Genomic DNA, 20,900 nt, shown 5'->3' with positions numbered 1-20,900 from the left:
GGCGAGGTGGCGGGCGCCTGTAGTCCCAGCTACTCGGGAGGCTGAGGCAGGAGAATGGCGTAAACCCGGGAGGCGGAGCTTGCAATGAGCTGAGATCCGGCCACTGCACTCCAACCTGGGCGACAGAGCCAGACTCTGTCTCAAAAAAAATAATAATAATAAAAGAAAGAAGAAAGAAAAATGTAGGAAAAGAAAATTCTGTCTAAACTTTTAATTTGACATTGTATCTTGAAGTGTTTGAAAGCACAGATTATTTTTGAAGTGATTTTTTTTGTCAGGAATACAGCATTATCATGAATGTGGTCGTGGCTAGGGCAGGAATTTGGGAGTTAGTTGGAGTTAGGTGCATAACTTGACTCTATTTTAGCAGAATGACCTTGAAACATTTACTTTTTTGGGCCTTATTTATTTCGTAAGTAAAATTACAGTAATACCCATTAACATGTAGTTGTTTAAAAATAAACCAGTCTTCATCAGTATTATGATTATTTGCTGTGCAATATTAAATTTCCCCATGGAAAATTTTATTTTAGTTTTATAATTTTGATTTTGGGTGTTTGCTATATACAAGAAAGAGAAGTATGAAAACTTCAAGCAATTGATATTGACTTAAAGTGTATACATTTAAGAGGGATGTTATCAAACCCCTTCAGTGGTTCTAGCTACATATTATTATATAAGTCTAAACTGAGTTAGGCTCCACAATTTATATTCATATGTAAATGGGAAAGAGGCTTAATTACTCTGATTTTAAAGGAATGTTGCATGGTATCTGTCATTTGATATTAGATCACTATTTTCTCTGTTTCTTATTATTCGAATGATAAGCATCACCATAACATAAACATTTACATAAACTTTATTTTTTCATAAGGTGTTTCACGAGCATTTGCTGGAATGATTTTTCCTCAACTCCCTCACAGTATTCTGTCCTTTTAGTCACTTCCTAAGGAGAGCTTTTGGGATACTTCTCCAGCCCTATTCTCCCCTGTAGCTCAACTAATACCATGAATCCCAGTTTGCAATTTTGAGATGTAGATTTGACTAACATCTTTTTCCTGCTGGGTTCACAGGGGTAGGGACCACATCTGATTTTTCTCACTATTACATTTCTAGGACCTAAAACAGTATATGGAACATTTTTAGGTAAATAATATTTAACTATGATATTTTAGTCATACAATATCATTTATATATAAAAGTACAGAATTTTGATGCCAAGTAATTTGGTGATATTTTTACCATAGAGATCTGCCTGTGCTCAAACATTTATTGAGCTTGTTGTATACAAATGCCATATTTGGTACTAAAAGTGTTACAAAGTAGGTAAGAAAGGAATTGACAATTTACATGCCAAACTAAGGCCAGGATCTTGTATTTAGGAGTCATCTCTTTATCCAGCTGTCTGCTTGAGTTCAGTTTCCGTGGTCTATAGCAATGAAAATATTTTATTTCCCACACATATGTTCTTATAAAAAACAGCCCTTTTGGGGACCCACTACAAATGATTATTGCTTTAGTATTGCCAGCAGATAAAAACAGCTGCGCTGACTAGAATAACAGTTGCATAAGGAATTTGCAGGACAGTAAAATTCTCCATAAAGTTTAGCTTAGGTTTCACTTTTATTCCCCTCCACTGCAGTGTTTCTGTCAATATCATCTCACAAAGGAAGGTATATAGTATTTGTGAGTGTGTGTTTGTGTGTATTTGGTGGGCGGGGCGGAGTCAGGGAAGGATGTTACGAGCAGTATGTGTAACAAAAAAGAGCATTTAAAAATCATTAAAATGTTATTTGTTGTTTGGAAAAATACAACCATCATTTACTTTCTTGAAAAATATTTCTGTAAAATGCAGATGAAAGAGAAGAACTGTAATTATCAAATCTAGTGTCTGTAGATATCCTGGAGTTCACCTACCACAGAGACTACTTTCCTTTATCCTGAACTGTAAATTAAAGTACATTGTAGTCTAACATGGAATGAGATTTAAGTTTTTTTGGTTTACTACATCCCATACTCCCTTGTCCTCTATGGTTTGGAAAGTTTTGAAAAATTCTTTAAGTAGTTCAAACATAATTTTGTCAATATTTCTTCTTTCTTACAGAAAAGAATAGAAAATGTTTCTTATTTATCAACTTTTATTTCTGATAAGAAGTCATCTTTCCTCTTATTTCAGTTTTTTGATATGGAATAAATATATAAATGTATTTATTTCTCAAAATGCTTTTGAATTGGTCATCTGTTTTTTAAATTAAAATTTTTTCTCAACTTTTTTTTAACCCTGTTTTCAAAAATGCTGTCCTTCAAATGATTTTTGGCTGTATGCCCAAATCAAATTAACTCACCAAAGATGATTTGCTGTATTACTGGAAGTAGCCCAGCCAGAGCACGGAGGATGATTAGTCACCAATGTTTTCTTCTGTTTAAACAGAGATGAGGTTTCGCCATGTTGGCCAGACTGGTCTTGATCTCCTGAGCTCAAGTGATCTGCCCGCCTCAGCCTCCCAAATTGCTGGGATTATAGGCATGAACTACTATGCCTGGCCAGTCTCCAGTGTTTACATCGATAACAGATTGAACTGCGTGACCCTTAGAGTCCTATATTTTTTTCCACTTTGAAAGGAATTTGTAGAGAAAGTTTTAGACATATTTGGACAAATGCATAGCTTCCATAGGTGTCTACTCTAAAGGCAGTTGATCATTTGATTTGAGTTCTGTTAAGCTTCTTTACGGAAACAGTTTTATACTTGTATTTATAATTGTATAATCACTCCTGGGATTTTAATGATGTTTTCAGTCATCTCATATACCATAATCTGGACAACAATGCATTGTTATTTGATATGATAGTTTATAAAGCGTGACCATTTTTATGAAAGACTTTGTTTATGTCACTTGTATAATCATTCCTGGGATTTTAGTGATGTTTTCAGTCACCTCATATACCTTAATCTAGACAATAATCCATGGTTATTTGATATGATAGTTTATAAACTATGACCATTTTTATGAAATACTTTATGTCACCTCATTTCAAAAAGAATTTAAGAATAACCAATTCAATTCAGTGAATACTTATTCTTCTCCCTGTATGTGCTGGATACTGTTCTTGGCACTTGAGTTATGTCGGTGAACAGAGTGGACAAAGATCTCTGCCCTCATGGAGCTTACATTCTAATGGAGACTAGACAGTGAAACTGGTAAGGTTATCTGAGACTATGGAGGAAGGAAAAAGTAGAGCAGACTTGGGGGATGACATCTGCCTGGGAGGAGGTGGAGTGTGGGATTTGTAGATTAAATAGGGTGTTCAGGGCAGGCCTTATTGAGAAGGTGTCATTTAAATTCAGACCCTCAGGGATCCGTTCCAAGATGGCCGAATAGGAACAGCTCTGGTCTGCAGCTCCCAGCGTGATCAATGCAGAAGACGGGTGATTTCTGCATTTCCAACGGAGGTACCCAGTTCATCTCACTGGGACTGGTTGGACAGTGGGTGCAGCCCATGGAGGGTGAGCCGAAGCCGGGTAGGGCATCGTCTCACCTGGGAAGTGCAAGGGGTTGGAGGATTTCCCTTTCCTAGCCAAGGGAAGCCGTGACAGACTGTACCTGGAAAAAATGAGACATTCCCACCAAAATACTGCGCTTTTCCAACAGTCTTAGCAAACGGCACACCAAGAGATATATCCCATGCCTGGCTTGGCGGGTCTCACGCCCAAGGAGCCTTGGTCACTGCTAGTGCAGCAGTCTGAGATCGACCTGCGAGGCAGCAGCCTGGCAAGGGGAGGGGCATACACCATTGCTGAGGCATGAGTAGGTAAACAAAGCAGTCAGGGAAACTTGCATTGGGCAGAGCCCCCCACAGCTCAGCAAGGCCTCCTGCCTCTGTTTTCTCCACTTCTGGAGAAAGGGTATCAGTAACTGAAGATCAAATTAATGAAATAAAGCAAGAAGAGAAGTTTAGAGAAAAAAGAGTAAAAAGAAACGAACAAAGCCCCCTCTTTTCATTAGGTGAAAAGACCAAATCTGCATCTGATTGGTGTACCTGAAAATGACAGGGAGAATGGAACCAAGTTGGAAAGCACTCTTCAAGATATTATCCAGGAGAACTTCCCCAACCTAGCAAGACAGGCCAACATTCAAATTCAGGAAATACAGAGAACACCACAAAGATACTCCTCGAGAAGAGCAACTCCAAGACACATAATTGTCAGATTCACCAAGGCTGAAATGAAGGAAAAAATGTTAAGGGCAGCCAGAGGGAAAGGTCGTGTTACCCACAAAGGGAGGCCCATCAGACTAAAAGCGGATCTCTCAGCAGAAACTCTACAAGCCGGAAGAGAGTGGGGGCCAATATTCAACACTTTTAAAGAAAATTTTCAACCTAGAATTTCGTATCCAGCCAAACTGAGCTTCATAAGTAAAGGAGAAATAAAATCCTTTATAGACAAGCAAATGCTGAGTGATTTTGTCACCACCCAGCCTGCCTTACATGAGCTCCTGAAAGAAGCACTAAACATGGAAAGGAACAACCGGTACCAGCCACTGCAAAAACATGCCAAATTGTAAAGATCATCAATGCTAGGAAGAAACTGCATCAACTAATGGGCAAAATAACCAGCTAACATCATAATGTCAGGATGAAATTCACAAATAACAATATTAACCTTAAATGTAAATGGACTAAATGCCCCCAATTAAAAGAGACTGGCAAGTTGAATAAAGAGTCAAGACCCATCAGTGTGCTATATTCAGGAGACCCATCTCACATACAAAGACAAACATAGGCTCAAAATAAAGGGATGGAGGAAGATCTACCAAGTAAATGGAAAGCAAAAAAAAGCAAGGGTTGCCATCCTACTCTCTGATAAAACAGACTTTAAACCAACAAAGATCAAAAGAGACAAAGAAGGCCATTACATAATGGTAAAGGGATCAATTCAACAAGAAGAGCTAACTATTGTAAATATATATGCACCCAATACAGGAGCACCCAGATTCATAAAGCAAGTCCTTAGAGACCTACAAAGAGACTTAGACTCCCACACAATAATAATGGGAGACCCCCTAACACCCCACTGTCAATATTAGACAGATCAATGAGACAGAAGGTTAACAACAATATCTAGGAGTTGAACTCAGCTCTGCACTAAGCAGATCTAATAGACATCTACAGAACTCTCTACCCCAAATCAACAGAATATAAATTCTTCTCAGCACCACATCGCACTTATTCTAAAATTGATCACATATTTGGAAGTAAAGCACTCCTCAGCAAATGTAAAAGAACAGAAGTCACAACAAACTATCTCTCAGACCACATGCAATCAAATTAGAACTCAGGATTAAGAAACTCACTCAAAAACCACACAACTACATGGAAACTGAAGATCCTGCTCCTGAATGATTACTGGGTAAATAACAAAATGAAGGCAGACAAAAAGATGTTCATTGAAACCAATGAGAACAAAAACACAATGTACCATAATCTCTGGGACACATTTAAAGCCGTATGTTGAGGGAAATTTATAGCACTAAATGCCCACAAGAGAAAGGAGGAAAGATCTAAAATCGACACCTTAACATCACAATTAAAAGAACTAGAGAAGTAAGAGCAAACATATTCAAAAGCTAACAGGGATGCCCTCTCTCACCACTCCTATTCAACATAGTGTTGGAAGTTCTGGCCAAGGCAATCAGGAAAGAGAAAGAAATAAAGAGTATTCAATTAGGAAAAGAGGAGGTCAAACTGTCCTTGTTTGCAGATAACATGATTGTATATTTAGAAAACCCCATCATCTCAGCCCCAAATCTCCTTAAGCTGATAAGCAACTTCAGCAAAGTCTCAGGATACAAAATCAATGTGCAGCAATCACAAGCATCCCTGTACACCAATAACAGACAAGCAGAGAGCCAAATCATGAGTGAACTCCCATTCACAATTGCTACAAAGAGAATAAAATACCTAGGAATCCAACTTACAGGGGATGTGAAGGACCTCTTCAAGGAGAACTACAGACCACTGCTCAACGAAATAAAAGAGGACACAAACAAATGGAAAAACATTCCATGCTCATGGATAGAAGAATCAATATTATGAAAATGACAATACTGCCCAAGGTAATTTATAGATTCAATGCCATCCCCAACAAGCTACCAATGACTTTCTTCACAGAATTGGAAAAAACTACTTTAAAGTTCATATGGAACCAAAAAAGAGCCCACATTGCCAAGACAATCCTAAGCCAAAAGAACAAAGCTGGAGGCATCACGCTACCTGACTTCAAACTATACTACAAGGCTACAGTAACCAAAACATCATGGTACTGGTACCAAAACAGAGATATAGACCAATGGAACAGAACAGAGCCCTCAGAAATAATACCATACATCTACAACTATCTGATCTTTGACAAACCTGACAAAAGCAAGAAATCGGGAAAGGATTCCCTAATTAACAAATGGTGCTAGAAAAACTGGCTAGCCATATGTAGAAAGCTGAAACTGGATCCCTTCCTTACACCTTATACAAAAATTAATTCAAGATGGATTAGAGACTTAAACGTTAGACCTAAAACCGTAAAAACCCTAGAAGAAAACCTAGGCAATATCATTCAGGACACAGGCATGGGCAAGGGTTTCATGTCTAAAACACCAAAAGCAGTGGCAATGAAAGCCAAAATAGACAAATGGGAACTAGTTAAACTAAAGAGCTTATGCACAGCAAAAGAAACTACCATCAGAGTGAACAGGCAACCTATAGAATGTGAGAAAATTTTTGCAATCTACTCATCTGACAAAGGGCTAATATCCAGAATCTGCAAAGAACTTGAACAAATTTACAAGAAAAAAGCAACCCCATCAAAAAGTGGGCAAAGGATATGAACAGACACTTCTCAAAAGAAGACATTTATGCAACCAACAGATACATGAAAAAATGCTCATAATCACTGGCCATCAGAGAAATGCAAATCAAAACCATAATGAGATACCATCTCACACCAGTTAGAATGGTGATCATTAAAAATTCAGGAAACAACAGGTGCTGGAGAGGATGGGGAGAAATAGGAATGCTTTTACACTGTTGGTGGGAGTGTAAACTAGTTCAACCATTGTGGAAGACAGTGTGGTGATTCCTCAAGGATCTAGAACTAGAAATACCATTTGACCCAGCCATCCCATTACTGGGTATCTACTCAAAGGATTATAAATCATGGTACTATAAAGAGACATGCACACATGTTTATTGCGGCACTATTCACAATAGCAAAGACTTGGAACCAACCCAAATGTTCATCAATGGTAGACTGGATTAAGAAAATATGACACATATACACCATGGAATACTATGCAGTTATAAAAAAGGATGAGTTTATGTCCTTTGCAGAGACATGGATGAAGCTGGAAACCATCCTTCTGAGCAAACTATCACAAGGACAGAAAACCAAACACTGCATGTTCTCACTCATAAGTGGGAATTGAATAATGAGAACACTTGCACACAGGTTGGGGAACATCACACACCGGGGCCTGTTGAGGGTGGAGGGCTGGGGGAGGGATAGCATTAGGAGAAATACCTAGTGTAAATAACGAGTTAATGGGTGCAGCAAACCAGCATGGCACATGTATACCTATGTAACAAACCTGCACGTTGTGCACATGTACCCTAGATCTTAAAGTATAGTAAAAAATAAATGAATAAATAAATTCAGACCCTCACATAGAGGGAAATCTCTTTTTATGGCCTTATAAAGAAGTAAGACTAATGGAGGGAATACTTTGACTAATTTATAATTCTGCCAGAGAGACAAAGATAGTTTGCCTCTGGGCTTATTATTTTTAACATTTTTATCTTTAGAGTATTTCACAACTTTCCTTTGAGGAGCAGAAAGCTGCCAATTGTTCTGTCATAGAAGAAAAAACACTAGATACAGAAGGGTTTCTAGTTTAAGATATATTAATCTTCTGTAGAACATTGTGCATTGTTGAAACAATGAAGTATGTTTTCTGCTAGTGGCCTATAACTAGACAACATATAATTTTCCCATAGAGATAAAAGATAAATTATAATAGGTCAGCGATTGTAAGAAATGTGGCAAAATGTTGCTCAAGTGTAAAATTCTGGTGAGACAGTATCTTACTTGGAAGTTTTAAACATCTGTTCTAGCAAGAGAAATAATGCTGATCTTTGCAAATATGCCCATAACTTGCAACACTATGTCAGCATAACCCGATCCAAACAGACCATTTTTTGCTTAAGAATCGTTACCTACCATTGATAGTTTAGTTATGAACTAGGACAGGAAACCCGATTAGGGTGCTCTCTTAACTGCATTGGTATTTATTTTCCCTTCTGAAACTAAGGATGCCCTCTCACCAGGAGCTGCCCTTTCATAGACTTCAGTGTACAGTTTAACGTGACCTTCCCACCAAAAAGCCCTCCTGGCGATAGAGGCCTGGGTAGAAAGGTCACAGCTGTGCTTGCTTTAAAGCACTTTTGGCCATTCCAAGAGATGAATCTCCTAGTGTAGTTATCAGTGCATATTTTGGGATGAAAGCACGTTAGGGTTCATTACACCCAGATCTTCTGTGATAAAAGAGCTGGCAGGTATCCTCAATTCCAAAGGAAACTTCTCTGTCTCCCTCCCCTTCCCCTCCCCTCCCCTCTCCTCCGCTTCCCTTCCTTCAGTTTTCCCCTCCCTCACTCCTTTCCTATCTCTCTCGTCATCCAGTCAAATATTTATTGAGAATTTACTCTGTAATGTAGGCCCTTGGGATCAGTGGTGAAGGTGAAGCTAACATACTACTGTTAAGGGGTGAAGTTTTTTAGTTAGAAATTTAATTTAAAAATTGTTCATAGTATTCAAATATATTTTGAGTTTATTTAAAAAATCAACCCAAGAATTTAATGAATTGAGTGAAATATGAGATGATGAAACAAACAAAAATTCTTAAAACCCTTCATGATAATGTTAAAACATGTGATAGAATTTGCTAATTTATAAGCAGGTTTCAAAATTTATACCAAATGTACTATTTTTCCAAGAATATCATTTTAATGAATGGTGAAATATCTTACTAACGTCTATCAGAATTCCTACCATGTAGTAACAACCGATTTTAGGTAGGGGTGTGTGTGCGTCTGTCTGTCTGAAACCTGCTGGGTCAGTGTACTGCTACCCTACCTGGCTTTGAAGGCTCTCCTCAAAATCACTCCAGCCTTTCTCTTTATCTCCCTTCAGCCCAGCTGTTCGAGGCTACCTGCCTGCTGGTCACCAACAAACCCTGGGTTTTTCTTCCTGTGTTAAACTGTTCTCACTGGTTGAAATTCTTACCTTCTCTCTTTCAGTGAACAAATAGCTCCTCACAAGTGCCCATATCTTCCTTGAATGAAGGCTTTCCTGACCCCTCTGAAGATTTCTTCGGTTTTTTTTTTTTTTTTTTTTTTTTTTTTTTTTTTTTTATTGACCTTTTGCTTTAATACCTATCACAAGTTATCCTGAGCCTGTATTTGTGGGTACCTGAGATATTGTGTTTGTTCATTCAGAAACCATTGACTGACTCAGGTATTGTGCTACAGGAGATATAACAGTAAACAGGCTGGACCTGTGAGTCATGGATTTGAGAATGTAGTAGTGGTTTTGAAAAGTAAAATAGTGTTATGAGTGCTTTTGGCACAAGGTTATATGGGAACATACAGCAATTAAATATGTCACCTGCAAGTGGCCTGGAATTAGACAATAAAATATAATTCTCCCTTGTGGATGAAAGGATCTTGAGGGGCCAGATTTAGACATGGTACAGGATTTGACAAAGCCTCTGAGAAGTCAGAAGAGAGAGGATACCGCTTCCATTGTAACAGGAGGAGAGAAAGGAAAATGTTGGAGAGATGCTGGTAAATTAGTGGGGAAAGGCAAGAGAGTTCTTACCTGAGGTTTTCTATTTTCTTTGTGAAGAAGAATGTAAATTTACATTTACACCTCCTGCAAGGGAGGTGGAGAAGGAGCTTATGGGGAGGAGCTTAATAAGGATGCAAAGGTATATGGCAGCTCCTATAGAGAATGGGAGAGAGAAATGACCAGAGACAATTAGAATGCTTACCAGGGAGCATGGTTTAAGGGCTTCATTCACGTCACAGACCAGTGAGAATGGTACCTTTCTCTGAAACTCTATGCTTTTCTGCACATCCAGTCTGCAAGCTGTTTCTTGCACATATAGCATAGAAGACATAAATAGTTGGAATAAATCAGAATTCAAGCTATAGTGCTGCAGTTTGTTGCACAAGTCACTTCCTATCACTCGCTGACCTTGCATTCCTCTGAACAATGTGGATGGGAATTCGCCACTCCCTGGGTTGTTAGCTCCTCAATATCAAATTGAGATTGAGAGCATTTTAAATGCTCTCAATAAATGAGAGCATTTTAAACTACAAATGACCATAAGACCATAAAGATAATAGTTATGCTCTTACATTTATTATGAAAAGTCTGATTCAGTAAAAATTTTCAGTATTTTTCAATGAAAAGAAACCCAAAAATAAAAAACTAACTTCCAAATTAAAGAGGTATCCAAATCTAATACAAGCTGTAGGTACACTTAGAACAAATAGACTCTCTAATAGTATTGTTCAAAGGAAAAAGGGAAAACAATCTCCCAAGTGTCACTAACAAGCTAACAAAACTATAATCTTCTGACAGTGCAAAAAAGCAAAGGTTTAGGTTAAGAAGAGCCAATTAAAAACATTAAATTTTTTTAGTAAACATTATTTTTAAAAATATAAATATATTCTTAGAACTAATACAATGTATTAAGTGTATTATCCTCAAGCTCTGTTTGTTTTTAGAAGACACATGATAGGATTTTATTTTTTAATTCAGAAAATATTCTTTCATTTCACACTTATTTTTAAAAGTCTAACTAGAATAGTACTGCTCTCTCAAAAGCACTTGTATAGTAAATAGCCTATTGAACTGTACCTTTTTTGTCCATGTAGGCCTAGTGAATGTCATATATGGTAAAGCTAAAAGTAGAAAGCACATATAAGCTGCTTCTCATATCTCTTTCACATGGAAATGTCTTTAATAAATGCAGTTGATACAGACTCTTTTCCTTTTAGCCTCTGGGCATAATCCTTTGGGAATCTGACTGACTCTGCTCATCTTCCAGCGTGCCTAATAGTCTGAATGTTTAACATTTTTAAAGGGTAGTTGTTCATCACAGGTTCTGGATTATCTTTTCACATACCATTTCCATGCTTCTACTTATATCCCCCAATTAATCCAAATTACCAACTGACCTCTTCTTGAGACGGCTCCAAAACAGAAGCAGCACTCCAATTCCAAGAAGTAGCTGCTTGCCAAAGTTACATTGCCGATCGGAAATCACTGCTGCCAGAGAGATACATTTACAGTGATTTCCTGGGAAATACAAGTTGATGCTGAATATGATCCTTAATCAGGCTGGAAAACGGTGTAACATTTTGACAGGTCTTATTTTAAATCTTCTCATCTTATTTAGGTCTCATCGTAGGTAAAAATTTCTTTCCCATGATCAGTAACTGCTTAGCCAAGGTATTTCCTTCAGGCACTTTGTAAAGTAGAATATTGGTGCTGTGGGGACAACTGTAGAGTCCCAGGATGCTGATTACTTTCCTGAAGACTTCTAATGAAGGAAATAAAGAGAGAAAAAAAGAAAAAAAAAGAAGGGGAGGAAGAAGTATACATTGAAAATGTAAAATAATTTTTTTTAAAAAAATTAGTGAATAAGTAAGTGTTAGAGGGGAAAGTAGGTGGTTGAAGAGTTTGTGTGTGTATGTTAGAACTTACATGAACTCTGGTGCTGAAAGATAAGGAGAGTGGGTTGTGGGCAAATGAGAGAAGAAAGGAGAGATGGGCCCAGTTTCACCCAGCAGTGTCCTGGGTGTGGGCACGTATGACATTAGTCATTCAGAGTATTCCCGAAAACTGGGCTTTGGCTACTCTGTCTCTGCCCTTTACCAGCGCCATGCCTGTGATAGGATGTTCCAACAGGAAGCTGGCATTTGCTTTAGAAAATCATTTTTCTTCATCGCAGTGTACTGCCGAGTGCCAGGACGCACCAGATATCACTGTTGCTTTGTTATTTTGCACCATGATGGCTAATGTGGGGAGTGGGCATGGACGCTGGCAGCAGGGCATTCGTGTCCTTGTTCTCTCTGCTTCCCAGGCCGTCAGTAGGTTGCCTGCTCCACCCTGTGGCTCCCTATCCCAACCGCACCTCTGTTTCCCTACACATACTCAAGGAAAGTCGGCAGAGGATTAGGAATTTAAAAATAAATTTTTCTTGGCTATTAATAAATTTGGCACATTCTGTAGTTTCTATACAATGTATGCATAAAATAGTCTTGTATTCCATGTTTATTTGTATTTTGTTTGGCCCAGAATATTTTTAAACCATTATCAAAAGTTTCTTCAAGAAAAGCAAGTTCAGTTAAAAGTTATTAGAGTTACATGTAATAAATGTAACTTGATTATCTTGGTTGTTTTCTTGCCTACTGATAAGGTGTATACAGATTTGATTTTTAGTTGCACAGTGCCACCTATTGGATCTATGGGATAAAAACACTTTGGTATTTAGCTGTTTTCTTTAGTTCCTCACTGCAATTCATTATTTTCCTAAAACAGAAATACTGTAGCCAGGCTTGGGTATTCAGATTTTTCTTAATAATATAGATGCCAAAACAAAAATACACACAGCCTACAAACTTGATACAGATTTTTCATGATGGGTCTTTCTACGCTGTACTTTATTTTCTTTGAGCATCTGTGTTTGTTTTGGAAATACAATCTGTGAACAGTTTAACATTGCCTTTCTAAGCTGAAAAGAGCCTTAAAAAGAGCTCTTGTTTATGATGTTCTCCCAAGTATTGTTTCTCCTCATATCCTGTTTTTTTTCATTGCATTTGTGTGTACTTTTTTGTTTACTGTCTTTCTACTCCGCTACACTGTAAGTCCCTCAAAGGTACCTGTGGTACAAATGTTAAAGTTACCCAAGAGAATGGCAGGAATACTTGGAAAACTGGTAATGTATTCAAATAAGAAGACTTAAAATTTTACTAGAGGTATTAAGAAGGTATTGGTAGATACATCTTGATGTCTACTACTTTTATATGGAAAAATAATCAAAAGTTGTTTTGTTTTGTTTCTTAATTGTTGGATATCATTTTAGTACTAAGCCTCATTTGTTAGAATGATATTCTCACTTGTGGTCCAAAATCAACCAGTGTTATATACATACACAAGAGATGCATTTTATTCAATTAAAGCACTTTTTGTAAAATTAGTATCAGCATAGTATTTGGCACACCCCTGTTAATCCAAAAATATGAGGAAAAGATTCACATTTTTCCTCAGCCTCCCTATCACTTTCATGTTGTGTAAACTCATGCCACACAGGGCCAGAACCAAACAATAGCCAGGTAAGGTTTTTATAGCCAGTCTTTCTATCCTTTCCCTTTTCCACTTAAGAGAAAAACAGAAAAGAAAGGGCATATAAGGATATACTAAGAGCTAAATATTAAAGTACATTTGTAAACAAAAATTTTTAAAATCGGAAAATATTTCTGAGGTAAATATAATTCCCTTGGTAAGGAAAAAAGATAACTTAGGCAATGTTTTGAAAAGTAATTTGATTTTTTTTAAAAGCCATACACACCAAGATTGAACTCAAAAGAAAAGTAAGGTTAGCTATTTATGAGCTCATGCACACTACTGTGGTGCAGATAAGCCGACATCTGGAGAGTGCAAAGGGAAATCTCTGATGGTTTTCAACATGGCCTGAGAGAGATGAAACAAGCCAGTGTAATTTAGAAGCCCTTGCCCTGTTGCCTGAAAATAAAATGTAAACAGTTAAAAAGCTTTTAACATTCTTTACTGTCACCTCAGTTGTCTGAAGACCTTACTTACCTATCCATCATCTGGTTTCTAAAAAAGTGAAAATTGAAAAAACTAAGTGTATTTAATAGCCTAGACACAGTCATGACTTGACTCCAGTTTCTTGTTAGACATTCATTTTCAGTCCTGCAAGTTTGAATCTGCCAGGACTGGAATGCATAGGTGTTCGTTGCCGACAATTTCACAGTAACTTTGGGCTGGGCCTGGCTTTGAGCAAATCATATCAGTGATAATAAGGTCAAATTTCCTTCCATTACTTTTGGCTTGTCTAGCAAATAATTAGATCATATTTGGTTTCTAAAATCAGGGGATTTGTTACAGCCTTTGAACTTTTTGAAAATAAAAGGATGAGAAAAGTAAACTTGGCTGAGTGAATGGAAACTGCAGAATTTCTCCCAATTTTAACTTCTGAAAGCATCTCCTGATCTCGGAGGTTGGAGTTGTGGAACAGAGCAGTAACTGGAGTCATGATTGGTAATTGCACTTTTAATCCAGTGGAAGCTACCTGAACAGCAGGTTCTTATTCTCCCACTTATTATTCTTCTGGCTCTCCATTTATTGTTCTAAGAATCTTTTTTTGTACTTGCATGTTTTTGCTTCTCTATTGCCTCCTCAAATAATTTCTTCCTATTACCAGCTGAAGAGAACAAATATTTGTCACTATATGCCTTTCTAACAAAAAGTTTGTCTGAAAGAGTGGTGTATACATCAGATATTTGAATTTGTATGTGTGACTATGTATTTAAATAAAATTCCTAGGGTGTTTTAAAAATGCATTCTGCCTCTCAACTTTTAACCATTGGAGTGTATCAGAATCTCCTGAAAGTTTATTTGTCTTCTAGATCATTTTTACAATAATGTTTTACAGTAACTGACCAGGTAGCCTTCAGGACCTGAAGCCTATCTCATACTTATCCTACTGTCAAAGATGACTCTGTCCTGAGCTGAGTGGTTTTGAGAGAGGAAAGACTGTTCCGGATAAAAATTTTCCAATTACTTTTTGCCAGGCACAATGCTGTGAACTGCACATGTATTACTCACCTAATCCTTGTCACAACCCCTACCCATGGGGTACCAGAGTCAGGCCCGTGCTGTGGATCAGAAGCGACCATAAACAAGAAAATCCAATCTGTCTTCTGGCTTTCTTGGGGCAAGAAGTGAGGAAGAGGGCAGTGCAGAAATAGAGGGGAATGATTAAGGAAAAAATTTAAATCCTTCCCCTGATTCTTTTGAGTATTGTGTTAAACCTGTTTTTTTCTGCTCTGAGACCTCCCAACTGATTTCTGAAACCTCAGCTTTCACGTTGAACATCTGGGCAGGGACAATGGGGATCTTGGTTTTCTAAGACTGGAGCAGAAAACAGCCTGATACCCCTACCCCACTGACCTCCTGCTCTTCAGGCCTCCATTCAAAAGCAGTCGGCTTTATTTATATCTTTTTCAGTAAAGAAAAATTAAATTGACATGCCAAAGCCTGCAATTCTCAAGTTTTTCTTTAAATGTTATCTTTAAGGAGATTTACAAAAAAAAGGATCTCTGTGGTTTTCTCCTGAAAGCCATAAGTGTTGGGAAAGCAGACTTAATGCTGAACTTTTTTACTTTTAAACTATAAAAGATGTATCATGCTTTCTATGTATGTTTATGAGGAAGAAGCAATTGAATGATTTATTTTTTCAGTTCTGGCAAAGCAGGGCCAGCCACACTGTGAGTATTCTGTGAAACATTTCTTTCTAATAAAGTAACAGAAAAGGTAGAATCAGCCTCCTTGCCTAAATAAATGAACATTATTGCATATTTCTTCAAATAGTTGCATTTTTGAAGAAATAATTGATGTGCTTTGGGGGAACTATGTAGGCAGCATACTGCTATGCAAACTAGAATATCTAAAATCAGACCTAACTCTCTTTATTTATAATCTATGAAGAAACTTAGCAAAATGTGTGACACAAGTTGTCTAGAATGTTTTTAACGTAAGAATAATTAGGTATTATTACCATCACTGTATGTTTGTCTCCACACACATATTGGCAAATATGCATACACACATAGACATAAATATACATATATTGATATATCCTTATAAATGAGATAAACTTAAATTAACTTTTGTTTGAATATTCTGGACAACATCTTATGGCTTTGAATTCATGTGTTATCAATAAAGACATTTTTACCGTCTTGGGGCAAAAGCTAAGAGTTGAGTTCCTTAAAAATTGCCACTAGGCCAGGTGCAGTGGTTCACGCCTGTAATCCCAGCACTTTGGGAGGCCAAGGTGGGTGGATCAGCTGCGGTCAGGAGTTCGAGACCAGCCTGACCAACATGGTGAAACCTCGTCTCTACTAAAACTACAAAAATTAGCCAGCTGTGGTGATGGGCATCTGTAATCACAGCCACTTGGGAGACTGAGGCTACTCGCTTGAACCCTGGAGGCGGAGATTGCAGTGAGCAAAGATCATGCCATTGCACTCCAGCTTGGGCGACAGATCGAGACTCCGTCTCAAAAAAAAAAAAAAAAGAAAAGAAAAAAAAAAAAAACTGCCATTAAAAGACTTTCCAAATTATAATACCTAGAAATCCTACACTCATCTGTTCATTTAATTTTTCTTGTTTCTCCATAGAGTCCCCTTTACTTGGTAAATCACGGTGAGAGTGGACCAGTCAGATGCAACAGGTGCAAGGCCTACATGTGCCCATTTATGCAGTTCATCGAAGGAGGAAGGAGATATCAGTGTGGATTTTGCAACTGTGTGAATGATGGTAAGCAGTGCTGTTAAAAGCTCTTTGTGAAATTCTTTATTAAGTCAAATGTGTTGTACTTCTTAGTTTAGGAAAAGCATACATTCTTTTTTCTATATAGCAGTACCTTCTTTATAATTTCTCTAGAAGGAAACCAACTATGACAGGCTCTGTTTGGGAAATTTAAACCCCTTTGAACCTTAGGTAATTACATGAGCCCCACATGGAAGTTGAAATATTTCTTAGAAAACTAACTGTAGGGGGAAAATTTTTATTTCTTAATACCCTTCCACAAAGCCTCAGTGGGAAAGAAAATAAGATTTTTACCTCTTGTGATTACAGATGATAAACTTGGGAGACGTCTCCTCTTTTTTCACTCCTCAAGGTTATTCTTGAATATGAGCTCATTGATACTTAGGAAAAGCTTAGGTATAACCAAGGGCTTTAACACTTATGTAGATTTTTTTTTTTTCACGCTGATGTAAATGTTGGATTGTTTAAGAAGGAAGGAACGTAGGGCTTTCCCATATTCATTATATTTTGTTTTATTCCAGTACGAATTTACTGATGTTGAAGAAAACTGCAGCATTGCTGAAAGTGTTCTCACATTTATTACATTTATAACATATCTTTGAATTTTTCATTATTTGTTGTTAAATGAGGTACATACTGAGGCTGAGAACATTCTTATATTCATTGACATTTTTTGAACCATGTGATGATTATTATGAGTTTGCTTCTCTCTTTCTTATCTTTGTAGACAGGCTTCCCTGCAGGTAATTAGATCTGAAGAACATATAGCACTGTCTGCCCGTGAACACATGGTTCTACCCATGGGTGCTGGCTACTCCCTAATGCCAACTGAGCTGGGGACAGTATTCCTCCTACATCATTGCATTCATGGCGTCTTGGCTGTGAGCATTCTCTGGTGGGAGAGCGCTGCTTGCCTTCTTGTTTCCCTGCCCTCTTATCTCGCACACACACAGTCCACGACTTTACCCAACTTAGGGTGCCAGAGACTGGCTTTGCAAGTGCTTCTCATGCAGACCTTTGGTCAGTTCTTAAATTCACGTTGCTGTGGAGTTGAATCATTGGCTTCTAGACTCATCCCAGACCATGGCCTAAGCCTCTTGGTACGTCTCTCTCCTTGCATTAACTGTGGCTTCCACTCAGTGCAAATTGGATATCCCATTGAGACCAGATTCTGTTAGTTCTCTACCCTTACTTCTCTTTCTAAGGAAGATCGTGTTTCCTCTCTCAACCTGGATGAAATCTGCATCCAAATTCATGGCTATCATTCAGCCTTGGGACCTGGATTTCAGGAACCCTGTGACAATTCATTTCTCTGTGCTTTAGTTTTAGAGGAAAAAATCCTGAGAAGGGACAGAGGCTTCTCCCAAAGCATTTGGACAGAGTCCTCCAGCGAGCCCACCAGCTCCTCAGATGTCTTCACCCAAGCCCCCAGCTTTCTTAGAAAGGTGACCAAAATCATACCCACCATGAAGAGCAGCAAGGATCTTCAGTTTGCTGTGACTCTTTGGCCTCCTACCCAAAGTGTCGGCTCAGGGCCTTAAAAGGCCCAGCCACTTCCAGGAAGAGAAAAACAACTCAGAATTCTTGTGTCTCAACACAGCAGATTATGTTCCCTCAGGTATCCATTCCTAGGAAGCTGCCATGTTTATTTTCCAATAGAATTATTCATACTAGGCTTAAATATTTGTCCCTGTAAGGAAGCCGGACTCCCATAGATGTATGCTGACACCTATCTTCTTCATTTAGGTTTAACAAAGACAGAGGTTTGTTGGAGTTAGAAAGGACCCAGCAGGCTTGCTTTCGTGGTTCCACTCTTATTTCCTTGCAAAGTGTCTAGAGATTGCCCAGTGGGGAGTATGTGTGGTCAGAGACATGCAGGAAGACAGGGGCCAAAGGGTAGTGCATGATTTATGGTATGACTTGAAAGTTGGCTTATAAAAGATGATAGACTATATTAAATGCTAATGAATATAAAATAAAATTAAAAAGGAAACCATTTCGCATATTACATTTCTGTGTGTAGATGAGAATGAATTGTATGTTATACTATGTGGAAACTACTGTACTATGCATTCTAAGATAGCCAAGGCAGCATCCTCCATCTCATCTAAATGTAGCAAAATAGCAACTGAAGACCCTCAAAGCTTACTTAACTCAACTGAGCCTGTCAGTTTCTACTTCTGTAATCTTTTCAAGAAGTTGAATCTTCCAAATTCAGAGATCCATATGTGCATAAGAACCTCATAAAACTTACTTTAAAAGAAATGGCCATGATACAGTAACAACGTAGAAAAATCAAGCTTCAGTGGGTTTTTTTTTTTTTTTTAAAAAGAACAGCCTCAGAAAACAGTCTTGTTATTCTTATGTCAGTTTCACAGCTAAAAATAAATAATGCCGAATTGTTGGTTTAAAAACGAGATGCATTGTTTGTACGGTTTTTACAACGGTAATGTTGTTCTTTACAAAAAGCTTAAAATCAGAGCATTGGTAGTTTTTCTGAATACTTTTATTGGCAGTGGTTTAGTAGCCAGCCCTATTAATCTCAAGGCAACAGGAGTTCGTTTTTACAGAGATACCAGGCCATATTTGTCCAAGTGTTCAGTGTGTGACTCATAAGTGTTCCTGTGCTATTGGATGACTTCCAGATCTTTGCCAGAACTAACCTTCTTAGACATTTGAATCAAATTAAAGTTCCTTAGCTGAGATCTTAGTGGTGTAGTCTTTCCCTAATACAGTAATCCTCTCCACTCTTAAGCCCAAACATTAAAAGATTACCATGCAAACTCCACATGGGTGAAGACATCTCTTAATTAAAGCATAATAAATATTGTAGTTCATAGTATAGTTCAAATAACGAATGTTTATTTCTATTAGGTATATTAAAAATTCAAATAGAAAAGTCAGAATTCTTTTTAAAAGAGGTAACAAAATGGGGACAATTGAATTTGGGTTGTGACAACTTAGAAACACCAATACTTTTATACCCTGTTTCTCTAGGATGGTCTAAATCATAAATGTTCTTTGTCATCAATAACTTATAGAAGAGGAACCCTCCTCTTTTCCAAGACATATTTTTAAAATAGTAGGTATTTACGATATGCTACATTCCAGCTTTAAAATACATTTTTCCTGATGCTAACTCCTTTCCTCCCATAATAAATTTTGAGAACTTACTAAATTGTCTGTTTATGAAAACAAAATATTTTCTTTCCTATTTTGTTTTTATTAGTTCCACCATTCTATTTCCAACATCTGGACCACATTGGAAGAAGACTGGACCACTATGAGAAACCAGAGTTATCTCTAGGATCTTATGAATATGTTGCCACTTTGGATTATTGCAGAGTAAGTGTTCCCAGAACTTCAAGTGTTTATACATTGATGTTAAATTCAAGTGAATAACTTTCACATGTAAAGAACTGACTCTTGATTCGCAAACAAAGCATTTTGGTGGTACCGTGGAGTGGTAGAAATGCATAAGACACAGATCCCATCTTCTAGGTTGTTAACATGATTCAACTGCCAAACCATCTACTGGAGGGATTATTTTTAAAAACTGAAATGTTGGTGTCAGAAATAGAAAATAATAATTTCTGTTCCCTGCCAGACAGAATACAGCTGGTTCTTAATGCAATAGTTCCATACGGTGCCTCTGCCTCCCTTATTCTGTAGAGTCTCAGAAAACTTCCCATCCAAGAGAAGAGCTCAACCAAACTTGTTAGTAGGACTATTGACGTGTTTCTGTACCTCCCTTCACTCCTGTTGCTACCACAATGGTTTGGGCTCTCAGAATCCCCCTTACACTGTCTATCTCAGCAGGCTGAGATCCTCGCCTTTGATTTTTTCTGCTCTATAATGTGACCATAAGACACGCCCCCACACTCACTACCTCCCATAAACCTCTATTGGTTATTTCTTTTCTAAAAAATTAAATTTAAAAAGATTTAGCTTTTTTTATAAGGCCGTTAAGCATTGCCCCCCAAACTATCACCTCGGCTGTATCTTCAGTTATATAAAACTTTTCACAATGTACTCTGAACTCAGCCCCTTTGACAATTCCATGCCTATACCAGATGTTCATTTGACCAGAATATCTTTCCATTCTCCTGTCACATCTATGCATACCCCAACTGGCAAACCCCTCCCTTTTCTGTAATGCCTGGCTGAAATTTTATTGTGTGTATGCATATGCAACTTTCTCTGTCT

General features: G+C 37.7%; 1 protein-coding gene across 3 annotated transcripts in view; it reads left to right on the top strand.

Moving 5' to 3' along the window:
* SEC24D (SEC24 homolog D, COPII coat complex component) overlaps positions 1-20,900 on the top strand; it is a 110,267-nt gene that overhangs the window by 47,818 nt on the left and 41,549 nt on the right. For all 3 annotated transcript variants that reach the window (XM_007999656.3, XM_007999654.3, XM_007999657.3), the window contains exons 9-10: positions 16,544-16,682; positions 19,924-20,039. In XM_007999656.3, the coding sequence (XP_007997847.3) occupies positions 16,544-16,682; positions 19,924-20,039 (255 nt within the window). The remainder of the gene's footprint in view (positions 1-16,543; positions 16,683-19,923; positions 20,040-20,900) is intronic.

This window comes from Chlorocebus sabaeus, chromosome 7 (assembly GCF_047675955.1).
Source record: "Chlorocebus sabaeus isolate Y175 chromosome 7, mChlSab1.0.hap1, whole genome shotgun sequence".
Classification (NCBI taxonomy): Eukaryota; Metazoa; Chordata; class Mammalia; order Primates; family Cercopithecidae; genus Chlorocebus; species Chlorocebus sabaeus.
This window is presented reverse-complemented; position numbering and strand designations above follow the sequence as displayed.